Raw genomic sequence first — 23,161 nt, 5'->3', positions numbered from 1 at the left:
AAAAAAGGGAGGCTAAAATGTAAAAAAGAGTAAAAAAAAAATTAGAAATCATTCTTCCATAATTTTTGCATTTCACAATAATTAAACTGTGAATAGGAGTATAGTTACCAGATAGTAAGTATGACAGTCCTTCCTCTAAGGTTAAACAGCTAATGATGTTTTCAAAAACATTAACAGCATAACATGAAACTAACAGAAATGATTCCTGACAGAGGGGAAAAAAATATAGAATGCACTTTTTGATTTAGGGTAACTACTAAAGCACTTCCATACTATATACCTGAAAACTAAGACAGTCAAACCTTTTATTACATGTTCTTTAACGTATTTTTGTTAGTTTTAACTATCCAAGATACAAAGATAAAATTTTAACTGGCTAGCCTTCCTTTGCTACTTGAGTGCCACCTGGTGTTCCCTAACCTTTGTGCCCAAAAATTCGAAGTAGTTTTGTTTCTCCACTCCCCTCAAAGAGGATGTCAACCACAACTCACACCCTTAGAAAATAGTTTTCTTTCTTAGGCACAGGGAAAAAGCTCTGAATTCAGGAGAGCAGTGTTCAGAGTTTGCAGACAGTGTGGATGTGCACAGCTTCACCTAATCCTCTTACTCTGCCGTCACCTGCACTGCTGGGGCTCACGAGCTATCGGCTCATCGGAGTTGCCTTAAGTGGCAGCGCATTAGTTCGCGAACCACAAGGCTCCCATTCTGTCAAACAGAATACGGCATGTTTCAGCCTCACACAGAGCCATCTCCACCCTGTCACCAAACGTCACCATCAGAGATGCTGCAAGATCTTCCGTTTGGCAGTCCTCATGCAAGATATTAAATAGGGAAGCTACTGCCTGAGTGGACACAGAGGACTTCAGTCAAACTGGGATACAAGATACTTATTCCATTTTGCGGAGGATCAAAAGAATTTTGGTTATGTTCGATTCAAACAAGAAGATGAAATATCAGAGTCCTCTGCCGAGTGGAATAGTAGTTCTCTACCCAGCTCTGGTGGGAGCTGGGGAGCCTGAAAGACCTGGCACCAAGGTTGCTGACTAGCTGCAAACTGGGACTCTCAGGCTCTCACCTTGCCATCCGCCTGCCAGGAGTGCTGCCGAGGAGCTGGGCCGGCAAACTGGCTGGAAACCAGGGAGGTTTCCCTCAGAACGCTGCTTTGTTTCCGGTGGAATTTCATCAAGATCTGTCTCGCAAACATTTCAATTTCGACAAAAAAAAATTTTGTTGACATTTTTCTGACCAGTTCTAGAGACTTGAGCCTGATGATCAATCTTGTAAGTCTTGTTAAATTGAAAATGTTAGTATTTTAGGCCAGTACATGCAAAGAAAGACAAAACATACCAAAATCTTTCCCTGTTTACAGAACCCCCTGATGACTCCAATTTAACAATAATCAAGTGTTGTTAATTATTATTACCTTAGCCTCCTCCACATAGGGCGAGAACAGTCTTGGCCGTACATATATTCCAGCATTTTTTTGCCGCAGCCAGGCATTTGACTTTCCACCTTCTGATGTTGGTAGCATGTCTGAAGGAGGAGTACTAATCAGGCCTCTCTTCATCTTCAAGAATTAAGAAAGAGTTTTACGTTTTTTTTAAATAAAAATATGGGGAACACTTGCATGAATTGCATTTCTTACACTGAATCCTTATACCACTGATTTTTCTTTAGCCTTCTGATAGATTTAAAAAACCAGAAAACTTAACCAGGAAGTTACACACATATTACTCAGAAGTAACATTTTAGGAGCTAACCATTAAAAAAATAAAGGTAACCTGAACATTGTAGAATCTGAAGTATAAAGAACTCAGAGATAGTATTTGTATGAGAGTACTGACTTACAGCATCACTCAGTACTTCACTGTTCATGGGTAAGATGTGCTCAATGCGGACAAAGGGTAAAAGTGGAGACAGGATCTCTCTCAGCTCCTCAATGTCAAGATCTCTCCTCTTCACACCTCTTTTGTTCACACTGTGAGCAGTACCACTGAGTAAATTAGGCTCTTTGGGAAGGAACAAGAAATACTGAGTTTACATCAGAAAGTTTAAATAGGAAAGCAGGAGTAATAGGAAGTTATAGAAAAGGACATAACATTTTGATTTTAAGTCAACAGTGCTTATCAGCATTGTTCTACAAAACTATTTCATGCCTTAAAATCTGATATGAAGCATCCACAAAGACAGGTTCAGTTTATATGAGCATAGGTCATTTGCACAGCTGTTGGTTTCAAAGTAAGCCAGGGAGAAAGTACAAAATTACTGTTTGGGGTTAAGATTTATAAAAGTCTACCAAGAGCTATGCTGTGAAAACATTTGTACCTCCCTGCTAGCGGTTCCCCCAAAGACTCCCTCCTGCAGCTCCTCTCCATTTCACCAGCACTTTTCAGAGACTTATCTTCTACAAATTAATCTACAAGTTACGCTAGCCTCCTCGTATAACCCACCTTAGTAACGACTGTATCAAGGCAATTCAAATTGCTCTTATGGTCACAGGATACCTATTTGTGCCAAGAGCTGGCATCTTCCTAGAGATTTCAAGATGACAAATGTATGACACACTCAGGTCATTCTCCCTCCCCAGTTAACTAGCTCCACCTGTATTTTAGGTATTGTGCTCAACCTGGATTTGCCTAGCCTGACAGGTTACCTCAAAGAGTAACACAGAACCATTCTCCCTTCAGTACAGGCAGCTCACGTTTCAGCCAGAGCCCATTACAATTTCTAATGCCTTCTGATATTTGGCTGACGCTGCCCCGTATTTAATGCTGAAAAGTCAAGAGCATCACTGAGGAATTTAGACCGAATAACTAGACTAAATTTAGCCCTAACCTGACAGAACTTGGTGTAAGTCTTATTTATGCTTTTGTTAATATTATGCTACCTGATGATCCCAGGAAAGAGAATTGAGCCTTTTACTTAAACATCACAGACCGGGAAGCTGCGCAATTAGTCCAGATAAACAGCATCTCCCTCAGTCCCCGTCTGTTACTGTTTAATTGGCTCCATTCCATTCCAATGTGCCCAAGACAAACACTTAAAAAATACTTACTGTGCCACTAAAAGCACGTATTTTAACTGACTTTGTTGCATCTCATACATGTCCATGACAAAGCAGTTACATTGCAAGCAGTAACAGTGGATTTTAAAAACATGTCCAGCCCTCCAAAGACAGCAGCTACACCAGCACTGCTCTGTTTTCACACTGGCAGATTCTTCCCTTTCTGTTCCTCTATTGTACTATCTGACTGACACTTCATGGTGGAGATTAACTACAAGCTGCTTGCATTTGTTACTTGGGAAGTATATAATCTGCTTCCCACATCCAACACACATGAGATTGCTACAGTGGTAAATACAAGGGCAATAACATGCATCTGAGCTAATAAAACACATTTACATCTGCTTGAGGAAAAACACTGACACGACTTGATGGCTTGTTTCTCACTACCACAGATTTCTGTGGAAGAAACATACTCAAACTGAAGAAGTGAAAGGCTGACACAGTAAACTAAGGAGAAGATTACTGCGAGAAGCCTGCACGAGCACAGAAAAGTAGAAGATACTGCAGGGTTTTTTAATTTGATGGATTAGTTACCAAGGAAAATGGTTCTGAGAGAACAGGAAATCAACCAGACTTAAAAATCAAGACAATCTTAGAGGCTGAGAGGACCTCTAGAAGTTTGGTCCAGCCACAGCCACTGCCTTCTCCTCACACCTCCCAAGGCAGGGTAAAGAAGGTTGCCCATAAACACATCCAGTTGGATTCTGAACACCTTCAAGGACAGTGACCCCATAAATACTCTGGGCAACCTGCTCCAGTGTCTGACCATCTTCAGTTTCTTATGTTTAAACAGACTTGACCGTATTTCAGTTAATGCCTCATTGCCTCTCATCCTATCCTGGATGCCAAGAGAAGAGTGCGGCTCTATTTCTTTTTGCTTCCTGTCATTAGATTTTTATAGGCATTGTTAAGATCCCCCCTATGCCTTTTTTTCTTGAGGCTAAACAATCCCAGTTCCCTCAGAACGTCCATGTTTTCATTTTATAGAGAACAAAAGCTGGGGGAAAAGTGCGTTTGTTTAGTTTTGACCATACTATGAACAAGGTAAATTAAATCTCCTTAAGTTACAGATTACCCACAAAAGAACTTCCACACATCATGGTTTATATAGTTTAGTACGGTGTGGCTTAAACGATCCTTACCTCGATCTGCTATTCTCTTCATCAACTGGTGTTCTCCCCATTTAATCAGATATTTAAGAATATCTTGTTCACTTGCCTGGTAGAAAGAGAAAGTCAGCAATCTGTCTATGCTTAGCTTAATGTCACACACACACACAAAAATATATCCAAAACCAAGAATCACATAGACAGGTCTTTTAAAGCTATAAAAAAATACAACTGTACCAAGAGTGAAGCAAGTACTTTATGATCTGCTATACCATTTCCTCCAAATATTTTAAGGTAGTACTACTGATATATCACCACTATGACTTACAGATTCATGTCACTTATTGAATCCCTAGAAAGAAGAAGAAAGATTTTTCTACAGAAGGAAAAAATTCGTCTAGCATGAAAACATACAGGTATTAAATTTGAATAATTAAAGTTAATTAAAAGAGGAAGATCTTACACTGTTTTTTTCGATCTTTTGTTTAACACTACAAATTCAGCATCTGCACAGCCTGGGAACTATGAAAATAAACCAACCAACTAAATTATAGTCTAGGTAAAGAGAAAGATTTTCAGTAGTACTATAAACAAAACATCTTTGCTTTGTTCAAATCTATATACACGTGCTAACCACTCAACATTTTTAGAGGAAAAAAACATCAGGTACTGAGAAATCTAGGTTTATCTATGTCATTTCTTACAACTGGGGTAGGACATTTAGTCATAACACACACTCTCATGGAAGATCAGCAGTACTGTTACAGTTATTCCTGAAAGTAAACTTTCAAAAACACTTTCAGTAATCTCTTAACACTTCACACTTTAAAAAAAAAAAAAAGGTTAAGTTTGGGACAGCTACAATTTTAAAAAAAAGTAATCTTTAAGCTATAAAGGCTGGTCATCATTATAAAGATATCTTCACTGAAGAGAAATGGCAGCAAAACTCCACACACTTTCCATTAGTCAGTAGTCAGCTTTCCTCTCCCTAAAACCACATAATTACTGAAGCAAAGTCACAAAAAATAAAAGTTCTGCAATACTTGTCAGAGGAGGTATTTTTATGTCTCCCCAAAAAATAAAGCCTTCTGAATGATTACTAGTTATTAGCTCCCACTGCCCCCAACTAGGATGTACATTATTACAGCAAAATTACCACCACCACATAATTTTATCAAACACAAACATGCAAGACAAATGTTAGGTTCAGAAATTCTTCGTTTAAAATAATTTGCAGCGTTTCTAAACTATCATTAGGCTTCTAAGCAATAGCATGTACTGCTGGTTTGGGTTGTGTTACAAGCCAAGAATGAAACAGTTTTCTTAATCACTACTTCAATTTCATTCTTTACATATTATAAAAGGAATGCTTACTGTGCACGCAAACCCACCCTTGCCTACAATTTAAGATGAGCTACTCCCAAGCGCTTCTAGTAACACTATAACATATCCTGCTTTGAGCAGGACCAGCTGTATTCTGCATTGCAGGGTACCTGTAAATAGTCAGACTGAATAGCTGTGAGCAGGTGGTCCTTGCTGAGTTCATAGAAGACATCTGAAGTCATGACCTGGGTAAACTCCTCACAGAGGAAATGTAGTGCTTGACGATGTACCCACTTGGAACCGTAGGGCTGAGAGCTCCACTTCAGAATGGCAATTAAGGTGTCTAGTGAGATGCTCTCAGCAATAATATCTTCACAGCCTAGGAAACAAAAATCCAAAATCAATGATGTTGTTACAGAGACACTTCGATCCTGAAAGAATAATGCATATGGCTAAATCTGTAATATAAAGGATTATATGACTCCCAGTGAGAGTAAAAACAGAAGTGCCCTACAGACCAAAGCTGCAAATAGGGTTAAATTCTGACTAAAAGAATAATAATTTTAATTGTGGTTTAGGATTCCAACTATACATATACCTTTTAAAGGCACACAAAACATCACGCCTGCCGGATGAACAACTGGAAGGCTAGTTCAGCTCTACTAGAACCTACTCTGGCTGGCTAGCATACATTATCTGACTGTTTAACACATTTCAAAGCTGCAGATTTGAATTTGAGTCACTGTTGTTCACAGCAGACTCAGAGAAGCCTATAAACTCTAACAGAGGTGTGATTTTTGTCTGTATCACTTCGCACATGGACCCTCCTGTGACAAACCATGCAGAGGAGCAGAAACAAGAACTGTGACATGTTGCTGGTACTCAGCTACTCAGCATCATCTTCTGACTCACAGAGAAGGCAGGAAGCAGTGGGTGCTCTAGGCCACCACCCTGGTCTCCATATCAAGCAAGGCACAGAAGATGCCAGGACAGGGAGCAAGCACCTCCTCTGGTGGGGAAGCAGAAAGTGAAGCATCCAAGAGGCAGGTATTCTTACTCATGGTGACTGCTAGTTTCTTCATACCCACTGCTGCATTAGGATTTACTCTTTCACAGACTACATTTCTTCTGAAGAAGAGATGGGATATTTAAGTCTCCTGAAGGGAGATGGAGCAGATTTGGAAGAAATAAGAGGAGACATACCACGGGAGGCTGAAAACATGGGTATTTCGGGTTACTGACTTAAGACATACAGTACCACAATGTTGATAACTTGAAGTCCTCAACAGCACTTTGCTGACTTCATTTGTACATCTGGTTTACATATACACAAAATACTATTTCTACTTGTACTATAAAGATCTAGCAATTTTTATAAAAAAGTAGTGTTCTAGAATTATACATTGCAGTTGCAACCCACTAACGGCCACAAAATTACAGCTGTGCTTATGCCCATGAGATGTCCCCAGACAGTTCAGAGCAGTATGCTTACATTGCAATTATTTTACTTTTTATACACCACCATTTTTCTCTCAGTTTCAAGGACATTCAAAAACTAAACTTTGACAGTTGTTTAGAAAACTGTATCTTATTACTGAGCTCCTGGACTAAGCTGAGGAAGAAAGCGTTTAGCAAGGTAGCATTAACATTTGTCAAGACAAAGATCAAAGAGGTTCTCCTGATGCTATATATTTTTGAACTGGTTGCACATGTAACACAACTAGCAGCAATTAATAGCGTTAAAGAAAATCTTGCTTTTCTACATAAGCCAGCATACAGAATAAGCATTGACTCCATTTCTGTTACAACTAATGATGTGATGGATAAGTTCTTAAGGAGTAAGTAGTAACAAGCGAACATGCTACTTCAAGAAGAGTAGCATTCAAGAGTATCTGTCAAAGCAACTACTACTTAGGAGCAAAAAGTCACTGAAAAGGGGAACTTAAACAGTAAAGCAAAGAAGGTGGTACTGGGAAGCAACAGTTTAATAACGAGGCAGATTATAGATTTATCTGTCTTATTAAACACACATTTCTCTACTTAATACTATAAAAAAGCCAGCATGTTAATTATAAAAACAATAATCTGCAATTAGAATTTTTTTAAGCTTAATTATAGAAATATACAGTGTAAATGTAACAAATACAGTCAATGGTCAATGAGAATGTTTGCAGCAAATTCCAGGAATATGTCTGAATGTACATGTACTTTTAGAAACAATTTTTATTTTATTTTCTATAAGGAATGTATGAAAATGCCTGTCCTGCAAGGGTAGTTAAGTTTTACACCAGTTCATACCTAAAACAAACTGTCCTCAACAAGCACTTGGATGATTTGCTTTTGGCATGCCCGATTCTGCTGAGAAAAGGAAGAGCATACATCAATGCAGCCACTGATCATAGGGCCAGCAAAAGCATACGCGTTTCTGAACGATGCATTAAAAACGGCGTTACACTATTCATCCCAAGTTAGACTCTCCATTTGCTTTTGACAAAGGGGTAAGCGCCGAGTCCTGTTTCAATGCACCTGCTTTCTATTTTACTATTACTTGAAGCAACATGGCACTTCTCAGAGCCACCTATTACCAGTAGGTTACATATTATTACTACTACTACAAGTAAGAACAGATGCCTTACTATAAATGTTGACCTCTAATCTGCATAGTGAGGAGTAGCCCAAAGCAAGCAGTGAACATGCAGCAAAGATTCGTTAGAGGCACTTGGAACATCAACACAATCATCAGTGGTATAGATGAGAGCAGCAGATAACTGCTCTGAAATACACTCCCTGCGTTTTGGTACAGGTTAGAGAAACTGCCCCCTCTAGGTGGGGGAACTCCCCAGAAACCTGAAGGATAAACCCCACTCTGAAGTCTTAAAAAAAATCTGGTCAAGGATCTGAAGGACAGCGTTTTAAAAAAAAAAAAACACACAGCACCAAACAAACCTACCTTTAAAAAAAAAAAAGCTCAAAATACTTCAGCATATGTAAGAAATAAGAGTAAATTAAGTCTGAAGCGTTCCACTTCAGGATCCATTTTTACTTAAAATCTTCCTTATGTTTTTACTTACCTATACAAGTCAGCCATTGACTTTAACTTTGTTGTTTAAGTCCCTCTTCTATTTTGGGGCTCAGAAAAGGAAAATGTTAAAGTTAGCAGCAAACCTTGCATGGTGCATGAAAGCTGACCATGACTAGTTGCAGTATGCTTACAAAAGAGGAGTTTGCTTCCCTGAGTAAAGGGAAGTTGTCTGAAACAATTCCTTAGGGTCATCTGTTTTGTTGCACTAAGTCTTACCCTGCTAAATTCTAACACAACATTTTGCATGCAATTATTCTGTCTGCATGCAAGGTGATTTCAGCAGATGATCACATCCCCCTGAAGTCTAAAGATTACACGTAAGGACTGCTCCACTTCAAAGGCAGTACGTAAACCCACTCACTGAAATCAGTCACGAGGAAACTCAAGCTGTAAGAGCAAAGAGACTTATCTCAAAGTGAATGCCATTTACAGTATTTCATCTGACACTTATTTTTGAAATAATGAGGATACCCGCCCCCCCTGCAAAGACAGAAAACCGTACTTTCATAAGAAATGCGGTTCCAAAGATCTAAGCAACACATTTATAGAAACAGAGCATCAGCTCAGTCTCAGTTCTTCTGTTAAGTCCAACAATAGCACAACTACCAATACTATGACATCATCGGGTGAAAAACTCATTTAGGGTGCCTAGCAAATGAAACTGTCCTTTTCGTAAGTAATTTCAGCAATGTGTCAGAACTGTGGGATTATTGAAAGTATTTCTTCCACAGTAAACATGAGGTAACAATTGAAGTGTTTTCTGAACATCTAAATAAATTGTGGCAACCCAATTCTAGCTATGGAAGGAATCCAATTTCTTTTCTCCTTTGGTAGAAGGTTTTTTTGCATTAACAATCAGCCACTTGGCAAAAAAAAAATCATCTAATAGCCACGACATTGTTCCTCAGTAGAATAGAGCTTTCTCATATGAGTACTATTTTATGATATTCTCTGTCTTAAAGGAATGCTACAGGTTTATAGCTTCTTCAAGTTTCAGTGCTTTTCTTTTCTGTCGTCTCCCCCAAAAAATCTTTAAAAGGAGATTAATAGTTAACTGATGCCAAGCCTGTAAATTGCAGGTGAATTATTTTCCACACTTTAGAACTCTGAAGTACACCAGTTTTGGTTACATGAAGGTACAAAAGTATGTGAAAGTTTTTCAGAAAAGAAAACAAGACCTAAGTAGCATTGGAGATAAAGAAGGGCTCAATGGGCATTAGCGGTCAAACACTGTTGAAGTCTATTGCTAAGTTCAGTACCTCTTTTGAGCTATTTTTAATCCCTCTACTGATTTTTGTAAGCACAAAGATTTAAAACATTCACATACTCCCATCCTTGAAAGGCTGAATTCAGAGTACATCTATTATGGCACAGCTGAAGTATGTAGTGGTATTTTTTTCTGTATTCAAATACAAAACTGATGGTTTTATAGCACTTCAGATTAACTCTTACAGCAAAAATAAAATGTGACCTGAAGGTTAGGTCAAGGCAGCATTTTGTGTTATGCTAACCATTCTTCCACAGTGAAAACCCTTAAGTTATTTTGAATACAACACAGCATATTAACCAGACATTTGCCATTAAATTAGGGAGCAGATTAAATCAATGCAACCTGTGTTGTGTAAAAATATTTTCCTTTATGATATGGCAGTTATAGAGCTGTTAAACATTCTAAGATTTTAACAGCTGAATTTTTGAAGCTGTAAGTTTAGCCAGAAATGCAAGGTAATTATCATGTTTAAAGCATTCTATATCTATGGAAAAAGCTCTTTAATGTTTTCTCTCCCAAACAATGGAAATTAATTTACTCTTCTGCTCCTTCCATATACAAAATGCATGAATTTAGGAAGCCTGAAAACTGCATCTGCATCTTTGGCTTCTTGCAGCCATCAGTTGATAATGGCCCTTGACTGGGTTTCAGCATTCCTTAAAATGCACACTGAGGAACAGTGGCAGGCAGCGCAGCTGGTCCAGCTTAAACAGAAAATAGTCATGGACCAGGAACAAAAAAAATGTCAACTCAACTATAACAAGCCAGAGGGAAGAACTTAACACAGAAACAATGAAAGGCTGAGGGAGGAAGAGCTGATGTTTAAGGGACCGCTGCCAGCTATCACTGTTCAGTACTTCAGCCACATACTTCCTAAAACACAAGTGGCTGAAAGAAAAACCTGGAAACACTGACCAGATCTGTTTCTCTGCAAACTGTGGCATTGCAAAGTAATGTTATGCCCAGTTGCACAGCTCAGTCAAATTCTTTATCTTTGCGTATATAATCCTGGAATGCAGCTGCTCTAAGGGAGATCATTTCTACTTCTTGCTTTCTTCAGTCTTCATAATATAAAACTTAAGCAATAATTTCAGGCTTCAGTACAGGTGAATCATTGTAAGGAGATAATAGGTCAGATTTATGTTAATATTTACTTAATCATACTCAACTTATTTTGAAGTTAAGTGTCAGATTAGCCCCTTTGAGCATTCCTACTGCATTGATAATATAACTGACACACTTGCTCTAATCTTCCCACAATATATTTGTGTGTATTTAATACCGCTACTGCAGGCTTCCTGGAATTTCAGTATTTCAGTCTCACTGAGATCAAGGGTACTTTTGATGTCGGATGTTATCTCCCTCTAGATCAAAGGCTGCGCTACTGAATATGGCTTTAAAAAAAAGGTTCTTAGTTCTTATTCTTGTCAAGGGTAAAGTCAACATCTAAAAATAAAAGCAAAGCAAAAAGTCTGAAATTAAGTTTTTTTGTCAATTTTACTTTAGAAAACTTTTTGGAATCAACAGACAGAAAAGATTCCCAAGCAAAACTATTTCATAGGGTCACAGTACCCAAAAACCTGTAACAGAAAAACATACTGTACCACCACCTCAGCGAGACTATTCATGACAGTAAGCAATAGGGCCAAGATGCAGAAGAGGATTCACATATTTAATATAACTGTCTAATACAAGAAAGATAACTGAAGTTAAATTCTGCAATGGCAGGGGATGCGGCACCACTGTAAAGACTGGAAGAGGGGATTATTTTAACAACATGTGATGAACAGGACTAGGGAACTGATGTGATTTTAATAACCGTGCTACAGAAGAGGAAGGGATAAGTGATTTTAAACCTGATCTTTGTGAGTCAGTGTGTTAAAACGATCGCACCAGTATGGCTGATGGCGAGCAGCAAGGTAGCATGAAGACACAGAAGCAGGAGCAGAGTGCAGATACAAGCAGGCAGAGCATGGAAACATTCCACTAAGGGATGTGCTTGAACCTCCTGGAGAGGGCTCTAATCCTCACAGCCTCTGTGAACGCAGTGAAGAGCTTCACTTTTTGATAGTTAACAAACTCTGCAGCACCCCGAACAGCAGTCTCAGTCCTATTAGGTACAAATGGGTTCCAGTATGATCAGCACTATAGATGATATATGCTTGCTGATTAGTTCATTTATTCAAATGAGTTCACTCAAAGATATAATTCAGTTTCTCTTGGAAGAAATATGACAATCATCAGCTGAAACAAATCAAGCTGAAAGCAGAGCAAACTAAATAAAGTAACCTTGCCTCACTGGGACAGTAGAGTCATATCACATACCTATACTATCACTGACTTCTTTTTTTGACTGTTATGTTTTAATAGATGGTTTCCCTATGACGGAGCATCACTATGTTAGTAACGGGAACATTTCCACGGAAACAGTCAAAGCTGAATCATCTGCTGAAACTGAAGAAAAATTACAACATCTGGATACTTACAAAGGTCCCTGAAGACAAATCAAACTAAAATCTGCTGAAAATAAACAGTCAATCAGAAGCTTTAAAATACATCAGCTTCACTTGACACTGTTAAAAAACCCCAGCCAAAACTGAGTAAAAGTGAGCAAAATGAGTTGGAAAGAATATCCAGATAATGACCCCAAAATATTTTCCAGGAAACCAGGGAGACAAGCTTTAGTAAGTTTGCAGCTGGCAAGCGTGAGTGAACTGAATCACAAACTTGAGCCAGGGAGTGTGGAAATCCAGAGAAGAAACTTAAGACTTTAGCTACTGTGAAAGCCAACTGATGGGATCGGTCAGAACTTGGGCAAAACTGGACACCTGCAGCACAACAGAGTAGAAAAGTGCTGTCAGAGGACCCAGCTAAGATTTCATGAAGCTGCCTATTCAGCGGTCTCCCACACCTATCAATGCTGTCTCTTCTAGCATCACTCTCTGTGTAACATCTAGAAGTGAGATGTTTGAGTGACAGCTTCCAGCTGAGAAGTATGCTAGCTATGAAATCGGGGAATGCGAGGGACACTACTGAAACTAAGAACTCTCATCTACCCTATGTATTACAGTAAAGGAGGACACAGGGCTACGGTCAAATGCCAAAACAAGAACGGTGGTCACTACTAAAGTGCATACTTTGTTAAGCGATCTGTTAGTCAAGTGCAGGCATATGATTTTCCCTAATCAAGTAAGCTTCCTTTTAATTTTGACTGTAAGATTATACCAGAACAATTCTTCAGTGTTAGCACAGGACCAATGACCTAAACACAAACTCAGCAAACTAAGTAAGAAACTATTAGATACTGACTTCACAGGCATATACAGATTTTCTACAGACTGCTTACTACTTTCTCCTGTAGCTAGGGAACAAAGCACCGATTTGTAAAATCCTAGTTAATTCAAGATAATATCTCGACTTGCAGTATCTGATGGGGTGCCAAATTTACATTTGGTAATATTGGATAATACAGTAAGTTTCAACCCTTGCCTGATTTTACTGCATTTCTCCCCTATGTATAACAACCTTCCCACCCCACAGTTCACTGGTCACAAACAGATTTACCAGGGAAAGAAAAGACCTCTGAAGACAACTCTGCTTCCTTCCAATGACCATCCCCAAAATGCTACTGCTCTGGTTCATCCAGAGGGCCACCAAGACTGAGCCTATATTGCTGCACTCACTGGTTCCAGCCACCTGAATGTGATGCTGAGGTGTTCCAAGCCCAGTACAGCTCCTGCCTTTCTTTTTCCTCCCTTAGAGGTAAGGTTAGGAGAAAAATTCCATGGAAAATTTAAGATTTTGTTACCTCTGACTCACAGAATATATATTGCAAAGCATCACTGGTCTGTAGTGCTTTACTGAAAGGAAGTGCCAGTTTAATAAATCCAAACACGCTCAATTTAAAGCAAGCAGAAATAATGAAACCTAGCATCAAATAAAACGTCAGTTCTGTTTTTCAGCGTTTACTGACACCTAAAAAATAAAAGCCATTTTCCCATCTCTTAAGCGTGCCCAAGTTTCTCTTCGAAGTCCTCTATTTATCATTGCTTATCTGCTTTGATATAGTTTAACACTGCTTCATCAGAGCACCTCTACACAGCTGTTCAGTTTAGGGTTCTAATCCGAGGGAAAGAATTAAACCTGTTCATTTATGAAACACTGCATAACTATTCAGTGTCTTAGGGGCTTCACTTACAGTTTAATTCCCTCACTAGTATTCCCTGAGCACACTGAACCCTTTTAGCAGTCGTATATGTGCATGCACCAAGACTTAGCTGTACACTTCTATCACCTCTTTATTTTCAACTCATTTTCCTTTCTTGCTTTCACATGATGTACCAAGTTGCCCTATTTTCAAGTACTATCGACTTGCAAATATTGTACAAGAATGAATGTAACACTGTAGTTAAACTACAGTAAAACTCTTTGCCACTTCCGCATTCCATTCAATATTAGGTTTCTAAGTGTACTTAGAGGGGAACAACAACAAAAAACAAGAAAGATGCAGACAGGCTGGAGCCAGTCCAAAGGAGTGCCACAAAGATGCCCAAAGAGCTGGAGAACCTAGCCTACAATGAAAGGCTGAAAGAGTGAGGTATTTTCTCCCTGGAGATGAGAAGGCTCAGGGTACTCATCACAGTATTCCAGTATATAAAAAGCAGCTACAGAGAGGATGGAGTTGCTCTTTCCACAGGGAGCCACATGGAGGGAACAGGGGCAACAGGTACAAGGTGCACTGTGATACATCTTGATCCAAGATATTTTTTACAGTGAGAACAGTGACTCACTGGAACAACCTCTCCAGGGACATATTACAGCTCCCCATTACTGGAGGCTTTCAAGATGTGATTGGACTGAGTGCTAGATAATAAGTAGACCAGTAGAATTTTCAATCCTGTCAAATTTCATTTGATAGCTAAAAATTACGGATGTACAGATCTACTGTAAAAGAAATTTTCTTAAAAAAATTAAACTAGCTTAAACAAATCTTGTTGCCAGTGTCTCAGTGAAATCCGTTCTCCATTTCTCACCTCAAAGGTAAAATTGCCATCCCCCACCAGCAATTGCTATATCCCATTATGTAAAATATGGCCACAAAATAGTTTAAACACCAGCAGATCAAACAACAAGCAAAGCTCCTGCCACCACAAGAGGCATCATTAGTTCACTAGTCTATGCTCTGACATCTCGCCAGAGATCGGAATAACCTTGGCCAACCTCCATGTGCAGGAAGTACATTATCAAGATTTAAGTGATCTTAAAGAATAACGGACAGAAGTGAAACTTTCTACACTAAGTCTGAAAACAGTGACTGTCCCTGCCTTCAGTCCTGTACATCAAGAAGATACTAAAGACCTGGGATTAGTGCAGTTAAGTTGTTTAAATTCACCTTCCAACAGCAAGATTGCAGGCTCTGCGTACCCCCTTTGACAAACTACAGCAATAATCACTCAAGTTTACAGCCTTGTTAACATATAGGGACACTTCATAACAAGTCTAAATACTTCCTCCTCTCAACCAGAATCTCTTGTATCCTCCCCCTGTCATTTACACCAAAAAAATGGATTATAGATGAAAGTAGATAATCACAAATATCAAGATCAGTTACATATGACAAATAGCATGCTTCAGTAATGATGTCTGATACAATTAAAAGCTCTCACATAGCACTTATTCTGTTCAGAAGACACAGATGCATTATCTACAACTTAGAGATGGAAAACATATTCCTTTTCTTAAAGGAACTGTCAGCCACTGATAGACTTCATAGGCATAGTTACACTGCAACATGGCTAAAAAATTGTTCTAAATAAGGTCATACATTCTACAGCAAGGACAGTATTACATACCTTGTGCAAGCATGTTAAACTCCAAGAACAGTGCTATGTGATAAAGCTCCATAGCTTCTTCAGCCCTAGTCATGTTTAGTTTTCCTGCTACAAGAGCCTGAACCTCACTTAAACTGCCCACTGAAGGGCTGGAGTGCAAAACTGAGAGGTCCACCACATCTGTATACATACAGTTCAAAATAACCTTAGCGTATTTTTTTGGTATGATAGATTCATCCAATATAATTCTAGTTGGAGTTCGTAGAGTTCGGTCTGTGATTTCTTCACCAGTTCGTATCCTCCTCTGCAGCAAGTGACGAAAAAACGGAGATCGTGATGAAATAATAGCTTTGTGAGCTCTGAGCTCTTCATCTAGACAGTTCTGACTTCCACCAAAAGTTTCTACTAAGTCAGAGTTGGATGAAAAGCTAAGAACCACATCATAGTAGCACATGTAATCAAAGAGTGCACGCATGTCAACATCTAAGGAATTTGGTGTTCCGAATTCTTCACTAAGCTGCACAAGGATATCAACATTTTGGAATCTTGAATCCTCCATTCCAAACTCTCCCGTATAAAGGTAGTGTAACAAAGCAGAAAACATAGGCATATCTATGCCAGCTGTGTTAATATCCATTATTATTTCTGCCCCATACTCCGGTGAGGAAGAAAGAAGAGTCTTAAAAAATGGACACCTTGCCGCCAATATCGCACGATGCACAGGAAAACAAGTTTCTTGAAATATTAAGTCTACATCGGTACAATATTTGTACTGATAAAGTTCAGCCATGTCTTTTTGTAGCGTCCTGGCTTCTGGTCTTGCCAAATTAGCTTGCAGATAAAGTTCCTTTAAGGCTGACGTCCCTTCATATTCTTCTACTAATGCATTAACATCTCTGACATCCCAGCCCGAGAGGAGTTCACGCATCTGCTTGGCATGATCAGCAGATCGGCTAGATTTCCGACGCTTAATGAATTTCTTTTTGAGGGTGGCAAGGCCAGAGGTTTTCTTTTTCTTGTCTTGAGGTTTCTCGTGGCCATGGTCAAGGCTATACAGCTTTGATTCACAGCCATAACCTTGATGAGAGTAGGATGATGTCCCTGAAGGCAGAAAGGAAAATTGAACACATTTATTCTTTAAATTTAAAAGGAAGGTCCGTAACACCTGAACAGTTCATCAATGTCTCTAAGTTACACAGTTTTTCCTTCTCCTCAGATCAGGTAATTTAACAAGTTGGAAACCTGGCTGAAGCCTTTTCTAGATGTTAAGAAAAAAAATGGGGGTTTTTTTGCATCTAAAAATTTTGTTTGTTTTTTTAAGTGTACTCAATGTTAAGAGCCAAGGAGCAGCTATTGATGTAGCTCTGTAGCTCATGGTACATTTATCTAAGTGGGAAGAGAACACTGCGGTTATGGCATTACAAGCGTCATTGTATTAACTAGCTAAGTGCAGAATACAGCCTTTTTAAAAACTTGTATGGTCTCAGCAAAATAGTAGCACCTGCAACCACCCCTTCAAAGTGATTTTTCAAATTATTTTATTCCAGTGTTAAGTGTCATTTCAATGACAAAAGCATACCTGGCATCAGATAGTTATCATAGTCACAAGAAAAAAAGGAGGGGGACAACCCCCCCCCCCCAAAAAAAAAAAAAAAGAACACTGTACCAAAATATTCAGCGAAACTCAGTACAATGAATTAATTTTCAATGCATTTAACAAGAAATGAAAAAACCTGTCATATGATAATCAAGTAATGCTGAAAGTCAAACACATAAAATGGGCTTCTTGCCACAGAACTGTAAACGCCAATTTGCGCATATACCACATTTAGAAGAATACGAAGAATGGAAGTTTTACTGTATTATTAAAGAGGTCATTTTAATAGAGCATTATAAATTTAAGGTATATATATAATTATTTTTCCCCTCACAATAATTTATAGGGAAGTTATATAATGAATCACACATGTAATGAAAAGAAAAATAGATTCCCCTCAACATTATCTGTGTTACTCACCTGACCTGTTCTGCTAGAACCTTTGCTATCAGTTTGAGCCTAGCTGCATGTACAGTAATACTGAGAGCAATTCAGTAAGAAAAAGAGGAATTAGAATCTGCATTGCACAGAAGCAGAGCTCCTGTCAAAGGGTTATCTTCTAATTTAACTTTATTTACAGAATTTTTGCTCTAAGCCACATAGTGAAAAATGTCAGACATGACAAGAAAAAAAAGTAAGTAGACAAACACAACTACTCCCAGACAAAGGAAGTAACCATAAGAAAACATTTTCAAATGGTATACAGATTAGTAACAATAACAGGATCATCTGAAGTAGCATTTGTAAACTATTCCCCAAAGTAAACTGACATGTTTCCAGTATTACACTTTACTACCTTTAATACCTAGTATTACTAGCCTTACTACTTGTTGCCTTTTTTGGATCTTTAAGTGCAAAGCACAGCCAACCACTAGAGTTTCCATGGCCTTTTATAACTTGTTCTATCATTGCCCTCTCACAGTTCCATTTGTTTCAGGTAGATTTGAAGTGATGCTATTTTGCTATGCTATTTTGACAGCGATGTATGGGCCAGTCTATCAAAACAGTGCTTTTAGTTACAATGTTATTTCAAAGAAGTATATCTTAAAGTTTCTTCTGTATCTTTCAAAGTTCAAGTTGTATTTGAGAGCACAACTGTAGCAATCCAAGATTTCTGTAGCTTGTTTTATTACTTAAGTCTCAATAATTCTAAGTAACCTTATACACCAGCTTTTTTGCCAAGCTAATTAAAATTCCCCCAAATCATCAAATGTAATGGGTTTACAATTCATTAGTGAAAACTACTGGAAGGAACTTTGCTTTCTTTGAGGAAAGACCTCTAACCATTTCATCCATGCTACATTAAATTTTGCTTCATCAGGCAACGTGTCATTATATTGACATTTAAAGACATTAAAAAAATATCAATTTAAATGAAGAGAACAGCAAAAACTCAAGACAACTTCAATGAAGAGGCTGTGCTGCAAAACCCACCACAAAAATTCCTTCCACATGCTATACTAGGTAACACAATAGAAAAGCAGAGATTCAGTCTCCTGCTGATAGTGGCAAGGCTAGAATTTCTGCTCCATTTAAAGAGTATTGATTACATTTCACAATAGAAGTATAACTACACTTTAGTCACTCTATAATGATAGATTCTGCTCCAAGAAAAGATGCCAACTCACTTTGAAGTACCCTGGGTTCCAATAGCAAATTTGAGTATGCAGAACATTCTTTTCTATTCCACTAAAAAAAAAAAAATAAAAATCGCACACCACAAGTCGTAATTTCTTTCCTCCTGATGGCTGCCCTGACATATTACTTGCACATGAATCATCACAAGATCCAAACCTGCAAACTGTGCTATTAACCCTTACAAACAGATAAAATGCTGCTACAGAAGTGCCACCACACAACTGCATTTTGCCAGAGGCAGAAGCAGAAATGCACTGGCACAGCCTCTCTGGGCTCACAACAGCTGGTGGTTCCATATCCGTCAAAAAAAGACTTTTGAGGAGTCACTTTTTGACCTGCATGTATTCCTTCGTAAGGCAGCAGCATTACAAGCAGGAAACAGAAATTTATTCCCCACTTCTACACTAAAAGGCATCAATCTATTGAATGTTGTTAAAAAGCAATAGCTACTTCATGCCCCTGGACCCTATCTAGCTTTGAACAGATAAATATTTACAAGAAACAGATGATTGCCGAGAGAAACTACTTGGGCACTTGACAATGAATAATGGGATGTCTAGTCTCCTCTGCATGTCTACACATTCTGAAGTCTAATTATAGAGTTCTATTTAAAATAAACATCTTTAACAGATGTACCACCCTAGAAACTGTTGGGAAATCTTCCTCCTGAACACTGCAGACAAAACAGCAAGGAGATGACTAGTTAAGCCTTTGCTAAAACAAAAGCATTTTTTGTAGTAAGAGCACTGTGTTATTTCCACTAATTTATCCACTCTTCATAAAATGTAAGCAAATTCAGCATTAGTGTCAATTAACAATGGGAGCTCATCCTATGAAGCTACTGTGCTTTGCCAGATCAGTCTCAGCTTTTAATACTCATCCTACATTTACTATGTAACACGGCACAGCACTTTAACGGTAAAGCAGTGTGTCTAAAACAAACCCATAGTCCTGAATCCAGTTTCCAGGAATAATAAGGCAACTAAGACATATTATGCAGCTATTGTAACTCCAGTCCCTTTATTTCCAGTTCTACTTTGGGACAGCAGAATAGATCTAATGCCTTCTACATTAAAAACAAACAAAAAACCTGTAAACATCGACTTAATACTAAAACATCATTATTCTAACAAATGATGAAACCCTCAGCTATCAGTTTTAGGATACATCTGTTTTCTACTGCGACTGTTACATACACCAATCATCCAAAGAAGAATCAAGATGAGAAAGAGTCAAAACTCCACAAAGTGGGAAGAAGAGATGTAAGTCTGTGACGTAGATAGCACACTTCCTCTACTAGCGCACTCAGGTGAGAGTCATCATAGCACTGCAAGATTTCAGCAAGCATTTTGACCAGAACACTCATTTCCCTTGCCTAAGATGAGACAGCCACATGCTTTTAGGGCTTCCTCAAAAGTCTGAGCCACAATTTTGAATGGGTAATAGGGAACAGTAAATTTATCATACTGCATAATGGGTTTCTATTTTGAATTTCATAATGAAAAGCATCAATAAAACCTCCCATGTACTAAGTAGAAAGTTTCTGGGACATTTAATGAAGCCTTTGGAGCTCTTGCCTCTTCAAATCTGCTCAGGTGTTTCAGCATGCAGATCTGCCTATATTCACATCTGTAAGGGTTTCTCTTTACTCTGTAGAGCACCATATAAAAACCACCACCAAGACATGTAATAAAAAACTTTTTAGTTGTAATTTTCAGAAAGTATATGTATAAACTGGGGCAAAAAAAATACTACTGTTCGTTATGATATACTAAAAATATATAAAGCCTTAAGCAGGACTTTACAGCATGGATATCGAAGATGTTAGTCCTAAAAGTTCTTCCTTGACATGCTATGACAGTGCACACAGAATTTTTAGCCCAGAGCCCAGGTCTTTACATGTAACAGTTTGTGGGCTGCCCTCTACTCAGATCTCCAAAAGCGAGGAGTCTCAGAAAAGCTGCGATAAAAAATTATAAAGCAAGTCAATTTGTTTATGAAGTATTTATGTTATTTACTGCTAAGATCATTCTTCAGGCTGTCAGGGCTGGGGGTTTTCTAAGCAAAAACCTGCTTTCTTTTAGACTCATCACATCACTCTCACACTATAAGTAATAGTTCTTAGATCCACACCGAGGTATTTTTGCACTAGGCTGAAAAGCACATAAAAGGTAACACCCAGTTATGACTGGCATAAGAAATACTTTCTTAAGGGCACTTCAACTCATGTCTCCAGTTAAGTAAGGTCCTTGCTTGTAAATAATACTGTTAGGACAGTAAGTAACCCATTCCCCATTTACAGGAACAGGAGAAGGACAGGAGAAAAAGCTGTCTTCAGGACTGCGTGGTACTTTGACAGGCTTATTAGCAGAGATATCCCTTCTAGCAATAAGGAAATGATTGATGCTGATTAGATGATGCCAATACTACAATGAATACTGATGATCAAGAGTTTTATATGCTTGAACACAGTTTCACAGAAAATCTGAGGAAGAAGAGTAGAAAATGGTAGATAGTATTAACAGAGAGCAAGTGCTCATGAACCGGGAAAACTAGCATGCATGGTTTAATTTTCATAAAAAGTCCACTTCATTCAAATAACCTGGCACCGGCTTACTAGCAAATGGTAGATCAACTCATTGCATACGCAGGCCAAAGAGGAGCTGGACAGTAATGAAACTCATGCACGATTGAGCTTGAATGTATTCAAACTGGTGACCTAGAAAATAAAAGCTCTGCATAACATTAGGACAAGAAAATCAAATCCGTTGCATACACAATCCAAGCCATTCATGAAAGTGACAAGATAACTGAGAAGAGTTACCTATGAATGTCTGTTGTGTCTGTGAATTTCCCCCTACCCTTGGGGAACAGGAGTGAGGGTAGTTAGATGCATTAGCACCCATTTTCTTCAGTCACTCAGGCATTCCGCCTGCTGGCTCTTCAATGTATAATCCCATAATCCTTTATAATATAATCTTCAATCCCAGGTCCAGCATCCTGTTCCTCCATTTCTGAAGAACAAAAACACCAATAAATTACTTCATTTTTTTCCCCAGTAGGTATTATGTGATTTAGTTAAAATAAACTCAGCCTCCAGCACACAGTATTTTCATAAATTAAAACCACAAACATTTCCAAGATAGCTTTTTATTTGAAATAGTAAAGCAATACCAAAATATATTTTCATTTTCTAAAATAATGTGTAATTTTCAAAACCATTCACAAATCAGTATGATAAACTGCAACAGCGAGCAGGATGGCTATCAAACTTTTATCTAAGAAACCTTCAAGGAGTTGGTCTAGACTAGATATGCTCCTTTAACTATACCAAGACAGACTTTTCATATATGCTGATATGTTTACATATTGTTATAAAAATCCCACATTGAATTATACTGTCTGAGAAAACAGAATAAACCAATCCCATTGGAGGTTATAACTCATCACTGTTTTCAGCTCCATTTTGATTTCACACCATTTACACAGTTCTCATTCAGTCCTACTTTTCAAGTTCAGGTTAGTAGCTAGAAGTAGGTTTATAACAAAAATAAAGCTTTTAAGCATTCATCTATTGTTTTATTAGGCATTTGAAAACATTCTAAGTCAATTCTGAGGAAATTTGAACAAGGATTAATTGCTAAACATACAACAGGAATATTAATTTATTGCTATATTAGCAGCGTTCAAATATTAATACTGCAAAATGAAAGTTACCACAATGTAGAACTGCCTACTGTCCAGTTGAACACATGTGCCTCCATCCAAAACACCAACGCACAGGTAAGAAAAAGTGACACAAAGCTAAAGCCTATACCAAGAATTTTTTTGGACTCCATTCAATATTGCGAACTAAACTGTATGTAGCTAAATAGGTGTACGTAGATATGTAGCTAAATTCTACCATGTTGTCACAGCAGTACCTATATTTGCTATATGCTCCCAACTTGATCTTCTCAATACACCTATAGCATGTCGAATTGCAGGTGCCATGCAAGAGCTCATGTTTCAAGAACGCTGTAGTACTGTTCCAGTCTCTCTGCTTTAATAATCAGCTTATTTCTGGCATGAGGAGTTCAGAAGAGTGAGTTACTGTGACACTGGGAGGTGAGGTATGATTCACAGGGGAGAGGCACACCTGGCCTCTTAATACAAAGGCAGCATGGAAAGCAGATCCTGGGGAGCAGATAGCGAGAGACAGGCTGGGAAGGAAAAGGCTGCAAACTGCTGTAAGCATGGCGGGG

General features: G+C 38.3%; 1 protein-coding gene across 4 annotated transcripts in view; it reads right to left on the bottom strand.

Annotated features, from left to right (window-relative positions):
• Positions 1-23,161, bottom strand: part of BTBD7 (BTB domain containing 7) — a 55,014-nt gene that overhangs the window by 12,293 nt on the left and 19,560 nt on the right. For 3 of the 4 annotated variants that reach the window (XM_037394322.1, XM_037394321.1, XM_037394323.1), the window contains 7 exons: positions 21,742-21,931; positions 15,704-16,783; positions 5,670-5,878; positions 4,210-4,285; positions 1,849-2,009; positions 1,424-1,567; positions 1,076-1,189 (listed from right to left, as the gene is read on the bottom strand). In XM_037394322.1, the coding sequence (XP_037250219.1) occupies positions 1,076-1,189; positions 1,424-1,567; positions 1,849-2,009; positions 4,210-4,285; positions 5,670-5,878; positions 15,704-16,783; positions 21,742-21,823 (1,866 nt within the window). In that variant the 5' untranslated portion in view covers positions 21,824-21,931. The remainder of the gene's footprint in view (positions 1-1,075; positions 1,190-1,423; positions 1,568-1,848; positions 2,010-4,209; positions 4,286-5,669; positions 5,879-15,703; positions 16,784-21,741; positions 21,932-23,161) is intronic. The other variant, XM_037394324.1, reaches the window with a different exon arrangement.

Source organism: Falco rusticolus, chromosome 7 (genome assembly GCF_015220075.1).
Source record: "Falco rusticolus isolate bFalRus1 chromosome 7, bFalRus1.pri, whole genome shotgun sequence".
NCBI lineage: Eukaryota > Metazoa > Chordata > Aves > Falconiformes > Falconidae > Falco > Falco rusticolus.
The sequence above is the reverse complement of the archived record's forward strand: the minus strand, read 5'-3'. Positions and strand labels throughout refer to the sequence as shown.